Source organism: Triturus cristatus, chromosome 10 (genome assembly GCF_964204655.1).
Source record: "Triturus cristatus chromosome 10, aTriCri1.1, whole genome shotgun sequence".
Taxonomy (NCBI): Eukaryota; Metazoa; Chordata; class Amphibia; order Caudata; family Salamandridae; genus Triturus; species Triturus cristatus.
This window is the reverse complement of record NC_140593.1, coordinates 1,135,369,528-1,135,386,236: the sequence shown is the minus strand read 5'-3', so window position 1 is coordinate 1,135,386,236 and position 16,709 is coordinate 1,135,369,528. Positions and strand designations below refer to the sequence as shown.

The window sequence follows — 16,709 nt, the reverse complement described above, 5'->3', positions numbered from 1 at the left end:
GATTTAATTCTACTACTATCATCTCCAAAATATCCATTTCTTGACTATTCCTTCTCTACTTCTTGCATCATTTCAAACCGCTTTTCATATTTAGATCTTTCACACAATCCTTTCTAAACCCTTTGCTCATCTATCCCTCCTAGACTCATTCGATACCTCGTCTCGCTTCCTAATCCGCTCCAAGAGACTCTTCTTTCCTCCATCTCTACTTTACTCATCCCAAACCTCCCCATAATCCTATGATCTCCAAATAAACACTTTCTAGACCCTTCCCTCTTCTATCCCTCCACTACTCTTTTCAATCCAACTAACAGACTCACATGTCCACCTCTCATATGTATATTCTATTTCGCTCTACAAAATCACCACTAATACTTTTTGGGTTCCAAAGTAGTGTGCTACTCGCCAAAAAAATGCTTCGACGCCTCGTTCGGGGTAGTAAGCACTATATAAATGCAATTAATATTATAATTAGTATTCACATGTATACATGCCAACAACCCAGATTTAAAAGGCTACATGATTTATTGCCAACTTTGTTATTTTACCCTTTTGCCTCTAAAAAAGTACGATCTTTGTCTTAAACCTCCATCCTTCTGACTGACTTCACCAGTCCCAAAGGGTCATACTTGAAGCCCTTCTTATCCAGTCCAAGAAATACCTGTTTTTTAGGTCGAGCCTAGAACAGCGCATGCGCGGTTGCTCGACTTCTAGTAAGGGGATTTTCAAAGTGCTGCCAGCCGCTGGCCTCAAGCTTGCGTGCATGTGTGCGTGAATGCGCGCAGCCGCCATCGGTCTTCTTTGTCACGGATAATTAAGTGCATCGCGTTCACTTTCGGCGCCCAATGCTTTTCTTGTGCGCTTGTTTCACTCTGTCCCTCATGCTTCTTTTTCTCCCTTCTAAGAACTCTAACCATATCCCCATCACTTCAAACCTATCTTTCTCTTCCTCCATGTCCTGCTATCCCAGTGCCCTTGTCTTTCACTTGGATAACTTGTTAATTGCGGATATCCATATGTTCTTTCTTATTTTCGGATTATTTATGTTTCAAATGAGTAGAGCCTTAAAGTGGATGTGCACTGTAATGTTATTATAATGTAGGCTTCACTTTTGGACATGGTGTGTATATTTCTATTTTTTTTTCTTACAGTCGTTTGCACACCTTGACAGAACTTTTGAGAGTCCTTTCATGGTCCTGAACAATGTGGGAGCAGGTGTTTTTTTGTCTTAAAAGTTCCAGTGTTCGGGGTTTGCAGTTTGTTATTATCTGGTGGCTATACTGTGATATGGAGGCTGCACAATAATTTGTATTCAAGTGGTTTCAGGCTTTAAATGTGGCCTCTTGTTTTCCTCGTATTTGCTGCTGGGGTTACTGTGCATTGTTTTAGCAGATGGCTTTTTTGTTTTTAGAACTGTTCGGAGGGTGCATAAGGCATTATGCCGCCCACCACTTTTATTTTTAAGTGATGTGTCAAATTTTGTTTTTTTTGTGCCACTGCTAGTGGGGTGTGCGCTCTGGTTCTTCTTACAGTTATGTACTTTATTTTCTTTTTGATGCTGTTAAATTGCAGACACAACTAGACAAGGTGGTACAGGCTAAAGCTTACTAGGCATTATGTCAGTATTTAAAATTATTTTGCTAGGATTGCACTGAATCATAAAAAAACTTATTTATAAAACAATGGCTAAAACTAACATTCTAACAAACTGTATATGAATTTATTATTCACAAGGCTTTGAAACAGAAAATCAACTGTTGAAACCATTGCATCCTGTTATATAAAGTTTTTATGTTGTTGAACGACCACAACTCAGCCTTCGACTGCGCTGTGGCAACAGTAATCCTCTACAATGAGCTTAAGTTAAAACAACAGATGGAGTCTGGTGGCTCAGTGGAAAAATGCATCCACTTCAGGAATCTGTATTCAACTACATGGCTACAGGTGGTTTTACTTCGCTTTCCATTCTGCGAATAATGATAAAATGAGGAGCATTAAGTTGGGTAACAAACAACTCCTGCCTGTCAAGACAACACCTTGGAGGTGAACACAGCACTCTACAGATGCACATTATATATTGGTTACTGCATAATCTTGAGTGTACATTTACAATGGGATGTCGTTTTAAAAGTTTTGTGAATGTATTATTAACAAATATGTGAAGAACGATTCACAATAGACACCAGCTGCAAGTGTGGCACAAACCTCATACCCGTCATGGAACCGGTAGTTCACACCTTTGCTCCTATCAGTAACATAGGCCAAAATGTATTCCAAAAGGTTCCATAGCTCATTCGCATTACTGCTCTCTCGGTTTCTTAGCACCTGCACACATCAGCTCGCGTAGGCCCACATGTACAAATTATACTCCACTGTATAACTATGTGCAGGAGCTTTTCAAAGCCATAATAATGATCTTCCTAAATGTAACCAGACCTATTGGCTTTGCCAATGCCTGTCTTACGTTTGTTCTTCTCAAATATCATAACTTCTTTACATTCCTTTTTATTGGATGACCTGTATGCTTCCACTGCTCATCCTACTTTTTAGGTCTCGCCTGACCCAGCGCATGCGCTGGTCTGGCGAGACTTATTGAGAGGGCTCCAAAAAGTGCTACCAGGCCAGCCTAGAGGTACAGTGCATGTGCGTGGGAGCGCGCGCAGCACTTTACCGCTATTACTTTCACGGCCATACGGCCGCTTTGCATAGCCAATAGGTCTCGCTTTTGGGACCTTATAAGTATTTAGTTATGCAACTGTTGCATAGTTAAACACTTATAAGGTCCCAAAGGGGAGACCTATTGGCTATGCCAATGCTTGTTTTTCTTTGATTTCTTGCTCTCTCGTGTGCAGCTTCACCGCCATTTACTGCTAAACCGCCCCATTTTCACAAAAAGGTTTTGTGCGCTTTTGAATGCATTTGTTATTTCAGTTTAGTATTCAAATGGGGTCTGCCATCTAGAAACAGATGCCTATGCCTACATCAGGCTGGACAGCATGACGGCATGCGTTTCATAATCATTTTATGATTTAGCTGATTTAGATGATGTACAAAGCATTTCATTTTGTCGATACTGTACAGTATCTGCAAGAAGCATTTCATTTTTCCAATACTGCACACCATCAGAACAAGCATTTGCAATACAATAGGTCTCGCATTTATAAGAGTTTGAGCTATTGGCATTGTAAAATTACAATGCCTTTTATTTATGTTTTGGTTTTAAAAGAAAAAAAAGGCATTGTCATTTACAATGTCAGTAGCATAAACTCGCATAAAAGTAGTGCGTGGAGTGCAGCAGTGTGTGGCGTGCAGCAGTGTGTGGCGTGCAGCAGTGTGCGGCGTGCAGCAGTGTGCGGCGGGCAGCGGCGAGCAGCAGTGTGCGGCGGGCAGCAGTGTGCGGCGGGCAGCATGCAGCAGTAAGTAATGCAGCAGTGTGTGGCGTGCAGCAGTGTGCGGCATGCAGCAGTGCGTAATGCAGCAGTGCGTAATGCAGCAGTGCGTAATGCAGCAGTGTGTAATGCAGCAGTGTGTGGCGTGACTTGTAAACAACAAGAAAAGCAGACATCAAAGGAAGGGTGGGAGGGAACGAGCATATGGGGTGTGAGTTATAACGAAAGTTAATTGTTGTAAGAGGGGATGCAGGAAGTGAGGCCGAGCGCGCGCTGGCGAAAGCAGTCTGCTGCTTTCAAGCCCGATGCCAGCTTCGCACTCGAATGCCTCACATGCACTGGCCATAAACCGCATTCCTAAGGTCTTGTGCCCCTTACTAAATCTCTCTGAATGCGTGAGGCGGCGCACGCGCAGGAAGTGGCTGGTGACAAATGGAATGCGCGTGGTTGTGCACGTAACCGCCTCCCGATCCGCCTGTGAAGCCTTTGGGAGCATTTTCTGAAGCCTCTACACAAGTCTCGCTGAGTGATCGCTTATGCGATAGCCAGGCGAGACCTAAAAAAACATCGACAAAGCTGAAAGGGCAAGACACATTTGCTTTACAAATACTTTTTATTGTTATTCGTAGATACTATTTGTTAGCATCTTGCCTAACAGAAGCTACTCAAATGAACAAAACAGTGCAAACCACAAAAGGAAGAGAGAGCATCACATGTTCATAATTTATCTCCCATCACCCAGCTATACAGAGGCATTATGTAAATCAACTGCCGACATTGAACCTGAAAAGAGAGCCCAGAAGTGATATAGTGAGATTATGACAGATAATCTGAAAGAATCCTACAAGACCACCATGTCATTTGAGTAATCGGTTTTGGTATTTAAGTCAGCATAAAATGCTTTGGTGGCCTTATTAAAATCCTCGTAATGTAATATGTGCAGCCTTCTTTCTGGAGATGATTGATCGCCTGCTAAATAGTAATAATACCTAATGGAGTTCATATTTTAACTTCATATTGACCTTTTTTTCTTCCCATCACAATGTAACAAGCATTGGCATAGCCAATAGGTCTCGCCTTTGGGACCTTATAAGTGTTAAGCCATGCAACAGTTGTTGTTGCACTAAGGATATTGTGCTGCATACCTAAATACTTATAAGGTCCCAAAAGCAAGACCTATTGGCTATGCCAATGCTTGTTTAACCTCGCCACTGGGTTGCCCACCCTAGCCCTGCGAAATTCAGATTGTGGCTCTCATAATTGTCCTAGATGAGTCCTAAACCTTCTTAGATATGGCACAATTCCATATTACTCTCACCATGAGTAACAGTAGAAGCTACACGAATGGTCTTATACTACCGTTACTCTCAATCTCTCATGTAACGTTCCCCGCTCTACAGTAAAGCGCTCCGACACCTCTCTGTAATGTCTGCGCTATATAAAATGCATGAATAAATATTCAGTGGGCACTCAGCTGCACGCACCTCTGAGCCCGCACGCACCTCTGAGCCGCTCCGTCTACTGCGTATTTTTATTTCCCAGTCTAGTAACTGCAGTGTGAAATTTATTACAGAAGAAGCATAACTACAAGTTGAAAAAGGTAAAGAATAAAACTTGATTGAAGGGCCTGCTCCGGTGCCCCGGTAAACTTCACAGCTGTTACTTAAAGAGTGCAGCCCTGCTCCACCCACTTCCACATGATACACATCCTCCTGGCCGCTGCGCACCAAAATATTTCTACTCGGAGGCCGACTTTCCCACCACTTCCCTTCCCCACCATCTAGTAGGAGCCTCTATTACACCGTGTGCGCACTGGACTCTCACCATCCGCACTGCAAGCTGCCCTCAGGCTCAGAAAGGCGTCGGTTCCTACGGCTGCCGTAAGCCCGCTCTCAGCTCCGCTCATGCCTCTTCGCCTGTCGCAACGAAGCGCAAAATGGCGGATTTACGACTGTGTCGTCATAACAACAGGGCGGGGAGAGGATCGCTGAACACAGAGGAAGGACTACACGCGATCGCCCGAGCAGGCGAATAGTGCTCGTTATGCGGACAGAACCAGATCGCTGTCTGTGCACGTCTTCTACCCTGAGGCACCACTATTCGCACTCTCGGAGTGATCAACTGAATACCCTTTTAATCTGAAATTTTAATATACAGTGTTTAATTTCTCTAAACAAATAAGTGAAGGGTTGCTTTTTAGCTTTACGCAGGATTGCGGGCACTCATGTGGCGACACTACATTACACCCTGTTACAGTGTATGAGTTACACTTATGGTGACCAACTGGCATGGGTACAAATTCAGGACGATCAGTGTAAAAATTCAGGAATAAAGGTCAAAATCCAGGACAAAAATCCAGGACAGAACGTCAAAATTCAGGACAAAAATTTGGGACAAAACATACGTTTTACAGACATATCAGAGGAGGTCGCACAATCGTATATAAGTAAGTAAATAGACAACCAAAATAAGTACAAGTCAAAAGAAGTTTATATAAGGTGGAGACAATCGTGCACTTCACAGTTTTTCAGTATGCGCACAGCTTTGCAAAGCGACATCAGGCCCTTTCTCCAATGAAGGTTTGTGCTAATGTAACAATAAACATGAAATGGTATTTTTGTGTTTAAATCTTACTTTTAAATGTACAGTAAAAACGCTGTTCCAGTCCCATGACATTAAGAAGCACTTCGCTGAATAGCCTATTGTATTCATTTTTACTCAGAATTAATTATTTTACCTTGCACCTTATATTTATTAAGGGATAATATTTTCAGGGACATCAGAAACTGAACCAAATACAATGTTAAAACTGGTTATCACTTCTACCATTCACCAACATCCACCTTGACAATGTGGTAAATGACCTATAGATGGAGGTTTTGCACAAATGAATGCTCTGCCTCCTACAGTTATTTTATTTTTATTTTCACCAGCATGGCGCCAAGACAAAAGCAGAATGCCTTCAATCAATCAATCAATCAATCATAGGCATTTGTATAGCGCACTGCTCACCCGGAGGGTCTCAAGGCGCTGGGGGGGGGGGGAACGCTACTGCTCGAACAGCCAGGTCTTGAGTTGCTTCCTGAAGGCGAGATGGTCTTGCGTTGTCCGGAGGTGGATGGGGAGGGAGTTCCATGTCTTGGCTGCCAGGTAGGAGAAGGATCTTCCTCCGGCGGTGGCTCTGCGGATGCGGGGGACGGTGGCGAGAGCGAGGCTGGCGGAGCGGAGCTGGCGGGTGGGCTTGTGGAAGGTCAGGCGGCTGTTGAGGAACTTGGGGCCCAGGTCGTGGAGGGCCTTGTGTGCGTGGGTGAGGAGTCGGAACGTGATTCTTTTGTTGACGGGGAGCCAGTGCAGGTCTCTCAGGTGTCCGGAGATGTGGCTGTGTCAGGGGATGTCCAGGATGAGTCGTGCTGAGGCGTTCTGGATCCGTTGGAGTTTCTTCTGGAGTTTGGCGGCGGTGCCGGCGTAGAGGGCGTTCCCGTAGTCCAGCCGACTGGTGACGAGGGCCTGGGTGACCGTCTTCCTGGTCTCGGTGGGGATCCACCGGAAGATCTTTCGAAGCATGCGCAGGGTGTTGAAGAATGAAGACGAGACGGCGTTGACTTGTCTGGTCATCGAGAGGGAGGAGTCCAGGATGAAGCCTAGGTTGCGTGCGTGGTCCGTTGGCTTGGGGGTGGCTCCCAGGGCGGGGGGCCACCAGGAGTCGTCCCAGGCGGAGGGTGATGATCCCAGGATGAGGACCTCCGTCTTGTCTGAGTTCAGTTTCAGGCGGCTGTTCTTCATCCATTCAGCGACGTCTTTCATCCCTTCGTGTAGGCTGGCTCTGGCGGCGTCCGGGTCGCTGGTGAGGGAGAGGATCAGCTGGGTGTCGTCGGCGTAGGTGATGATCTTGAGGTTGTGTTGACGTGCGATGGTTGCGAGGGGGCTCATGTAGACGTTGAAGAGGGTGAGGCTGAGCGATGACCCTTGTGGAACGCCGCAGATGACTTTGGTGGCCGCTGACCGGAACGGGGGGAGGCGGTCTCTCTGGGTTCTTCCGGCGAGGAATGAGGTGATCCACTCCAGGGCCTTCTCCTGGATGCCGGTGTTGTTCAGGCGCTGTACCAGGGTGCGGTGGCAGACAGTGTCGAACGCTGCGGAGAGGTCCAGGAGGATGAGGGCCGCAGTTTCCCCGTTGTCCATTAGGGATCTGATGTCGTCTGTGGCTGCGATGAGGGCGGTCTCCGTGCTGTGGTTGGCTCGGAAGCCGGATTGCGAGTGGTCGAGGGATCCGATGGTCTCGAGGAAGGCGGCTAGCTGTCTGTTGACGGTCTTCTCGATGACTTTGGCAGGAAACGGGAGGAGCGAGATGGGGCGGTAGTTCTTGAGGTCGGAGGGGTCTGCAGTTGGTTTCTTCAGCAGGGCACTGATCTCGGCGTGTTTCCAGCACTCCGGGAAGGTGGCGGTGTTGAAGGAGGCATTGATGATGTCGCGGAGGTGGGGTGCGATGATGTGGTCGGCCGTGTTGAAGATGTGGTGTGGGCAGGGGTCCGTAGGGGATCCGGAGTGGATGGTGTTCATTGTGCGTGTTGTGTCTTCGGTGCTGACTGGGGTCCAGGTGCGGAGGGTGGCGGTGGGGGGCATCGGTTCGGTGGTGGGGTTTGTGGTTGGTGGGCCGAAGCTGTTGTGAATGTTGGCGATCTTGTCGTGGAAGAAGGCTGCGAGGGAGTCGCAGAGGTCTTGCGAGGGAGTGATGTCATTGTTTCCGGTGTCGGGGTTGGAGAGCTCTTTGATGATGCTGAAGAGTTCCTTGCTGTTGTGGGTGTTGTTGTCCAGTCGTTTCTTGAAGGCTGTCTTCTTTGTGGCGCGGATCAGTTGGTGGTGTTTGCGGGTGGCGTGTTTGAGGGCCGTCATGTTGTCTGTGGTCTGGTTGGTGCGCCAGGTGTTCTCCAGGGAGCGGCAGTTCTTCTTGGAGGTGATAAGCTCGTCGGTGAACCAGGAGGCTTTCTTGCTGCTGCGTCTGCTGGGGGGGTTCTTCTTCAGTGGTGCGAGGGCGTCTGCGCAGTTGGTGATCCACTGTGTGAGGTTGTTGGCGGCTTCGTTGGGGTCCGTTGAGCTGGTGGGGGGGTTCTGGCTGAGGAAGGTGGTGAGCTGGTCGCCGGTGATCTTGTTCCAGCTCCTGCGGGGGGCTTGTTGAGGTGGTGGTGGGTCGGCGTTTTACTGAAGCTGAAGTGGACGCAGCAGTGGTCAGTCCACTGGAGATTGGTGGAGTGGCTGAAGGTGACGTATTTGCTGGATGAGAAGACTGGGTCAAGCGTGTGGCCGGCGTAGTGGGTGGGGGTGGTTACCAGTTGCTTGAGTCCGAGGTTGGCCAGGTTGTCCAGCAGAGCAGTGGTGTTGCGGTCCTTGTTGTCCTCCAGGTGGAAGTTGAGGTCCCCCAGGAGGATGTAGTCGGTGGAATTGATGGCGTGCGGGCTGACAAAGTCTGTGATGTCTTCGCTGAACTGTGTGCGTGGTCCCGGTGGTCTGTAGACGAGGGTGCCTCTGAGCGTGGTCTTGGGGTCGGTGTGTATCTGGAAGTGGAGGTGTTCGGCGGAGGTGAAGGTGTCATCGGAGTTGGTCGTGATGCGGATGGTGTTCTTGTGGATGATGGTGATGCCTCCTCCTGTCTGGTTGACGCGGTCCTTCCTGGTGATTTTGTAGCCTTCCGGGACGGCGATGGCGACGTCGGGCGCTGAGGAGGCGTTCATCCAGGTTTCCGTCAGGAAGGCGATGTCTGGTGCTGTCGAGTCGAGGAGGTTCCAGAGTTCGACGGCATGCCTGTGAACGGAGCGGGTGTTGAGCAGGATGCACATCAGGTGTTTGTTGCTGGGGCTCGGTTTAGCAGGTGCGGTGTTGGGTCGGAGGCCGGTGAAGCGGCAGGTCAGGCAGGTGAAGGGTCCGTGGGTGCGTCTCGGGTGGCTCGGTAGCAGGCGGTGTTTCGGCCGGCGTTGAGTGCGTGGAGGGTTTTGGCGTCGTAGATGTACAGGGTGTGCTGGCGAGGGCGTGGACCAGGGGGTCTGGCGCTAGGCGCGGTCCAGGCGCGGACGGGCGCAGACGGGCTTAACTTTGGCGCACCTTCGGTGCTCAATTGGCGCTCCCGCTGCGCGCGTCCGCTGCGCGGTCGCTCTGGGGGCGTCATAAGTAAGGAGCCGGGAGGGAGGAGCAGCTGGGTGGCGGGAGCGGGGCGGCAAATGGAATCACAGGGGGGCGGGGCCGCAGGGAGGCAGCGGCGGGAAATTCCAAGAAGCAGCGGGCAGCGGGAAATTCCCAGGAGCAGCGGGAAATTCCCAGGAGCAGCGGGCAGCGAGCGAAGGAATCTGCAGGCAGGAGGCGGCAAAGGCAGGCAGGAGCGGCAGCAGTGAGTGGGGCGACCAAGCCCTGTGGAGGGCTGAGCGGTCACACTCTGTGGTCCCCTACGGTCCCCTTAAGTAAGGAGCCGGGAGGGAAGAGCAGCTGGGTGGCGGGAGCGGGGCGGCGAATGGAATCACAGGGGGGTGGGGCCGTAGGGAGGCAGCGGCGGGAAATTCCAAGAAGCAGCGGGCAGCGGGAAATTCCCAGGAGCAGCGGGAAATTCCCAGGAGCAGCGGGCAGCGAGCGAAGGAATCTGCAGACAGGAGGCGGCAAAGGCAGGCAGGAGCGGCAGCAGTGAGTGGGGCGACCAAGCCCTGTGGACGGCCTTAGTCTGATTAGGAAAAGGGACACCGCATGCTGTCACTACAATACGGCCCATTGTCATTCTATATACGATAATCAGCTGCAGTCTCAGAATGACAAGGGGCCAGTCCACAGTCTGTGCAAGGTTCGGGAGGGGCTGCTGCAGGCAGCCTCAGTCTACAGTTTAAAAGGTAAGTGCCTGAGGCCCACACTAAACACTTTTAAACTCATGGGGCCTCTCGCATGGGAACAGCATACTTTCCTGAAATTCCTCAATTTGATTTTAGTATGATGTCTGTAAGGCGTCCGTAATTTGGGGACCCCAACTTATGGACGTCTTACCGACATCATACTAAAATAACGAACGGTCCGTGAAATTTACGGACGGTTGTTCACCCCAGTTACACTGCAAGGATGTACATTCTGATTCAAGGCGATACCAATGCAACAACATTTTCATCATAATAGTGACGTTTTTCCTCTCTACCTTTATTGGTGTTGTGGTAGACAGATTGAAGAGACCCACAGAAACTACTGGGTTGGTCAAAACGTCAACATTAAGGAAGGGAGTGCCTACAACAGATTTATCTTTCAACACAAGGATTCAATATTATATTGGACCGTGTAATATTTAACAATGGAGCAGCCATTCGTTTTACACCGTATATATGTATCATAATGTTACTGTTTTCACTTCGCACCATTGAGCACTGCGCCGTCTACACAACTGTACTGCACAATATCATGGAATGGTATATAAAAGTCTGTAATTGGATCCAACTGAAATGCTGTGTTTATTCTGTGTTCTGGTAGATTATATCTACTCAGGATGGGATTGGTAAACCAGGCATTCAGGCAGCGGGCGATGGACCGGTGCCTGTGGCCCAGCTGTGTGCTGATTTTTTGTGTGGTTGAGAGGTACACTTTTTGAACCATTTCTGGGTGAACTGTGTTGTACGGCATAGCCAGTGACTCTGTAGGGCAGAGGTCTTCAAACTGGGGGGGCCCTAAGTGATCTCAGGGAGGGGGTAGTGGAGGGGGGGGTAGTGGAGGAGGGGGGCACCAGTCTGGCCAAGAGAAGCCTCATGCGTTTTTTTTTAGTGTTAAAAACGTGAGACAGTAAGCCACTTTGTAATGGACCATCACTAACAACTTTTGTCATTTATATCCTGACTGGGAGTATGTGTAACAAGCATTTGCAAGGCAATAGGTCTCGCATTTACGCAAATTTAAGCTATTGGCTTTGTAAATGACAAAGCGTTTTATTTATGTTTTAAAAACCAAAACATAAATAAAAGTCATTGTCATTTACAATGCCAATATCTCAAACTTGCATACATGCAAGACCTATTGCATTGCAAATACAAGGCATCAGGGACAACGGGCGAGAGGAGGGGTTGGAGAAGTCACGGACAGCGGGCGGGAGGGGGAGGGAGAAGGCACGGACAACGGGAGGGAGGGTGGGGGTAAACAAGGCATGACAACTGGAGGGAGGGGAGTAAACAAGGCACCAAAGCACATCGTGCCTGCAGTAAGAGATACTGAAGAAAGAAAATAGTGCTCACAGTCTAAATAACACGTACCATGTAACAACCAAAGTAAAGGGGCCAGTCGTCATGGGAGGTGACAAATGAAGAGGAGGCGGTACTAAGGATGGACTAACAAGCCTATTTTCCTCCTTACCAATGCCTTCCTATATAACGCTTCCTTCTGGGTGCTCCGTGAACGGTGATGTCTCTCCTGGTCAGTGATTAGCTTCGACTCTTTTCGAAGTACACTACGTTGTACTCGACAAAACCATAAAATTAAACCATTTCTTATCCTGACATTATTGTTCTATGTTCTCCAATGTCATAGCGGCCGGCCCCGAGGGGGTTGTAGGCAGACGCTGTGTATTGTGCATCTATCGAAATAAAGGTTTTTAAAAAAAAAAAAAAAAAAAAAAACAAGCCTATTTTCGAATCAGAAGCCAGCCTTTAAGACAGACAATGATGCAAGCCAATGGCAAATATGGGCGGGGCTTCCATCCGCTACTCCACCACAACAAGTCTCGCAGAGCAGCACATGCACGCTGGCTGAGGCTCGACCTAAAAAAACTGCACCAGAAAGCGGTGTAAATTTGTAACTAAAGTCTGAGACTATACGTAGTGGCTCACCTCAAATTAATTTTGTCAAAAAGGTACTGAGTAATTCAAAACTGCACATGGTTTTTTTTTAGGACTTTTAGTTCAAATCCTTTGAGGTAAAAAAATTCCAACCACAAGTTAAACAAAAGAAAAACAGAGCAAAAGCCTTCTGAGCGAAAAAACGTAAGTTCATGTGTGGTGTTAATGTAACAAAGGAACGATTCACAAGGAATCTGCTTTAAGTAGGTGCAAGTTACTTTTGTAGTACTCAAGATGAATAAGGCAAGAATATGCCTGACTTACTCCCAGAATTCAGGAAGAAGCCAGGAGTACTACAAGGGAAAGTCACAGAAAAATGTTTTTGAATCTGAACCATCTTTCCACAATGCACCACTCTAGACAGATATCTTAGGCGCTTTGCCGTGGAACTTAGTTTTTGAAGAATTTTAATAGATCTCCTAAGTATGGAGAAAAAAAAGACGGAAGCATTCAGGCGTCATCCAAACTAGCATTAGGAACACCCTCTGGTAAAGTCAAACCTCAGGAGGCTTTGGAGGTGCACCATGGCAAGGTCAGTCTTCTATGCAGTAGGGTAGCAAGAATGCCATGGGTCTTGGTGCAAGCAAGGAAAACTGCCCTCTTGACTGCTACAGGGGTCGAAAAATACAGCATTGGCAGGGTTCAATGGGTCCCGTAGGGTTCCCGGCCCCAGTGCCACTGGACCTGCTGCACCAACTGTAGCTACACCCCCTACTTCTAAGCTGGCTGTCCTACACAAGTGCTGTTTCACTGGACAAGCTTCCATAGCATTTTTACCAGCACTTTAAATAAGCAGGTACTGTTGAGATCTGATTACATGCACTTATATATTTTTTGACTGGATGAGTGCCCGCTCTTCTCAACATGGAGGCATTAATGTCAATGGGAGGGTACTGCACTTCTCAGATGGAAGCAGGTAGTCGACAATATTGAGTACCGGCACTTCTCTTCAGCTATTGTAACTAATGCTCTATATACTACAACTTTAATAAACTTAAGATAGCTCAGCGGGTTCAGCATTCCCTGTACAAACCCACCTGTAAACATGAAAGGACCTTTCAAAGCCTTTAGTGCCACTAAACTAAATGCCACTAGGTGGGGTCACATGCTATGTACAGCGCTACAAAGCGCACAATCTAACTAGTACGTACTATATCAAGACCCAATTGTGTTATTTGATCCTAATTAGTGAAAAAGCATTAGGACAAACACACAATGGAGCATAGTGCTGTCCTTTGGCTACACTCTACTGCAATGAATACGTCTTGGAAGTTCTGCAAACAGTACAAAATCACATTTCAGCATTTATTTCAACCAAAGAAAAGAAAGTCAGCCAAAAGGCTAACTGCCTGGAAAACAGCTGTGGCTCACGCTTGGCAAAGACCAAAGCAACAGAGGCGGAAGTTGGGCTTAGCAGGGCCTCATCTGTGCTGTGCATCTGAATCGCAAACAGGACAGACAGGAGCACTGAAGGGGCTGTGGAGAGCTGGCCACTGTGTAGAACTAAATAATTATGACCACCATTATAAAAGCATGAGCGTTTACCAAACATCGATTTCACTTGAAAACAAATTTTCAGAAAGAAGTTTCAGGGTATTTTTTAAGAACAAACTAGGTGAACAATGTATACAATAAATTGCATTTGGATATGGCATGTGGAAATCGAGATTGCTGGTTATGTTAGGTTGACAGCATTGGTAAAGCGATCTCTGCCTTTACCCCTTCAGCTATCTTTCCCTGTTACTAATAATTCGAGCATTAACATAGAGTTTTCTCACTCTGGGCATTCATTACCTGCCCGTAAAGACATTTCAGCATAGATGCAGCAAACCAAAACACCCATTTTGTGAGTATCCTCTTTTTGTGTATAAATTGCATTTATATAACGCCGACTACCCCTGACAAGGCGTCATTGTGTGCATGTGCACTCTTGTCTTTCGGCAGAGTCCAGTGTACATAAACATCAGTGTGTGTTTCTCTAACCAGTACACACTGGGATGGGACCCCTGTGGCATAGAATGCCCCGCTGCACCTTGGTGGTAGATTTTCACCATAGATACCCCCAGTAATATTAAGTGTATCTATAAACGGCAACAGCCTAAACACGGGTGGTAGTCATATTTTCACGTGCATGGTGTGAAGCAGACGAGTGTATCAAGGTTGCATCAAACGCGGTTCAGGGGGAACTTTTACATTACTTTGTGTGGGACTTGGCCCTTTTTGGCTAAAGTTCCCTAAACTTTTTGCTTTTCCCCTAGACCTTTTTTCTGACATGTGTTGCCAACTTAGATGCTCTGGACACTTTGCCAGTGCTAAACAGTGTCAACGTGCAAGTGTTCCCTGTGTAAAGTGTAATGGAGATTGGTTGTCCATTATTGGTATGTTTGCTTTACTATTAAAGTCCCTAGTGAAGTGCACTATGTGTGCGAGGGCTAGTAATGCAAATGCTACTGGTGGGCCTGCAGCACTTATTGTGCCACCCACTCAAGTAGCCTTGAGGAGGGAACTCAAGCCTGCCATTGCAGGGCCTGCGCGCAGTTTCCTAAACTGCAATGTTGTTCTGGTAAGTGCACGCACTTACCAGACCCTGCCCTTCCCTTTCCATACACATTAGGTACCCCTATGGTAGATCTAGGGTACCCCCCTGGACAGGGTGCAGTGCATGTGAAAGGTGGGACATGTACCAAGATGTGTGCCATGTCCTGGCAGTGAAATATTCTCCATTTCGTTTTCACTGCTGAAAGGCCATCTTGCCCATTAGAATAGAATGGGGAGGCTGTGTAATATGTTTTCCCGCCTATCTCCCTGAGGGCTTAAGATGGAAAGGTGAAGTTTAGTAGGCCTGAACTCACCCTGCAATAACACATCTTTTTTATGAAGATGGTTTTTGCATTGTGTGTTTGTAAGCCACTCTTTTAGAAGTGGCTGGGTTTTTGTGCTTTACACATTTCTGTGTGTCTCTGCCTGGTTGTGGCTTGACTGGCTGGATTTGAAAGCAATAGGATCTGGGGAATGTCTTGACCCAGGGGAGGAGGTGAGACAGCACAGGCTGACCGCCATCTGGTGTGTAGGAGGAGGAGTAGGCCTAGAGGTAAAGAGGCCTGGGCTGGTGCTATAAAACAATTGTCCCATCTCCTGCTGAGTGATTGAGAATCCAGACCCCCACTAATCAAAGGAAGAAGGTGTCACTGGTAGGGAGGCACCCAGAACTGGTTTGAGAAGGGGTAAGTGCCCCCTGTAACACAAAGACTTCAAAGCCAATGAGGGGTATAACTATGCGAGCTGAAGACCCTGAACTTTGGAGAATGGCTTGATCAAGTGTGAACAAGACTGGAGCTACTTCGTGGATCAAGAGGAACCTTTGCCAAGGAAGCAACAACTGATTAGACTGCTGGATAGGACTGCTCTAGCTGTGTGATCTTGGGCTGGCCTGCAGTTTGCTGTTTTAACCAAGGAAAGGCTGTAGGGACTTTGCTGTGTGCTGTGTCCCCTATTTGAAGGACTTTGCTGTGTGCTGTGTCCTGAAGTAACTATCCCCAAGGGCCTGAGTTGAGCTGGCTCCCTATTTGGAAACACAGGAACACAACATTTTCCAGAGAAGACTCTCAGATACGCCGTGGGTGTGCGTGCTCTGTCTAGCCTAAGACCTTCGCAAGTTGTGCCCTTTGATCTTGGGCACCGGGAGGTCCAAACGAGACTCTGAGACGCGGTGTGAGTGTGCTCTGTCTAGCCGGAGTCCTTTAAGAGGATGGTCCCGTGAATGTATGTGCCGAGGAGCCAAGTAAGTCTCAGAGTCGCTGTGTGCGTGTGCTTGGGGGCAGCCTGAGACTTTCGTGTGGATTGGCCCATGATCGTGCACACCAGGAGAGCGAGTGTGCCTCAACGACGCTGTGTGTCTGTGCTTTTCGCAGCCTGAGACCCTCGCTGGAGGTGCCCTGTGATCGGGGACACTGGGAGATAAAGTGCGTCTCAAGCGACGCTGTGTGCGTGTACCTTCTACTACCTGAAACCTGCGCAAGTTGTGCCTTATGATCGTGGGCACAAGAAGATCAAGTGTGTCTCAGCGACGCTGCGTGCGTGTGTTGTGCGTAGCCTGAGACCCTCGTGAGGAGTTGTCTGGTTAACGTGCACCTGGAGTTCCTGTGAGTCTTCGTGACTCGGAGTGAGGGTGTAGTGTGCAGCCTGGGATCTTCCCATTGCCCGGAAAGTCAGAGATTGCATCGGAGGCCCAAGTCGCTGGATGAGGAGAGGAGAGTGGGTTCGCTCCCCCCAGGTAACGTGTGTCGACTCCTGGGGCGGTACGCGGGCTCGGAGGGAGACGCTCTCGGCCTCTCTCTCTGTTCTGCCATGCGAGCCTCTGCTTCGGCTCGGATTGAGGCCCATGTCAGGATCCACAGAACAGCGCACCGTCGGCCAGGACTTACTGAGAGCCGAGTGCGTTTTACCGACAGACTACAACTCCCGACGGGCGTCGCGAGAG

The 16,709-nt window shown here is 48.4% G+C and overlaps 1 protein-coding gene across 1 annotated transcript in view; it reads right to left on the bottom strand.

The window, feature by feature from the left end:
* E4F1 (E4F transcription factor 1) overlaps positions 1-5,316 on the bottom strand; it is a 422,222-nt gene extending 416,906 nt beyond the window's left edge. The window contains exon 1 of the mRNA XM_085629438.1: positions 5,214-5,316. Coding sequence (XP_085485564.1) covers positions 5,214-5,295 — 82 coding nt within the window. The 5' untranslated portion in view covers positions 5,296-5,316. The remainder of the gene's footprint in view (positions 1-5,213) is intronic.
* Positions 5,317-16,709: the final 11,393 nt, after the last annotated feature.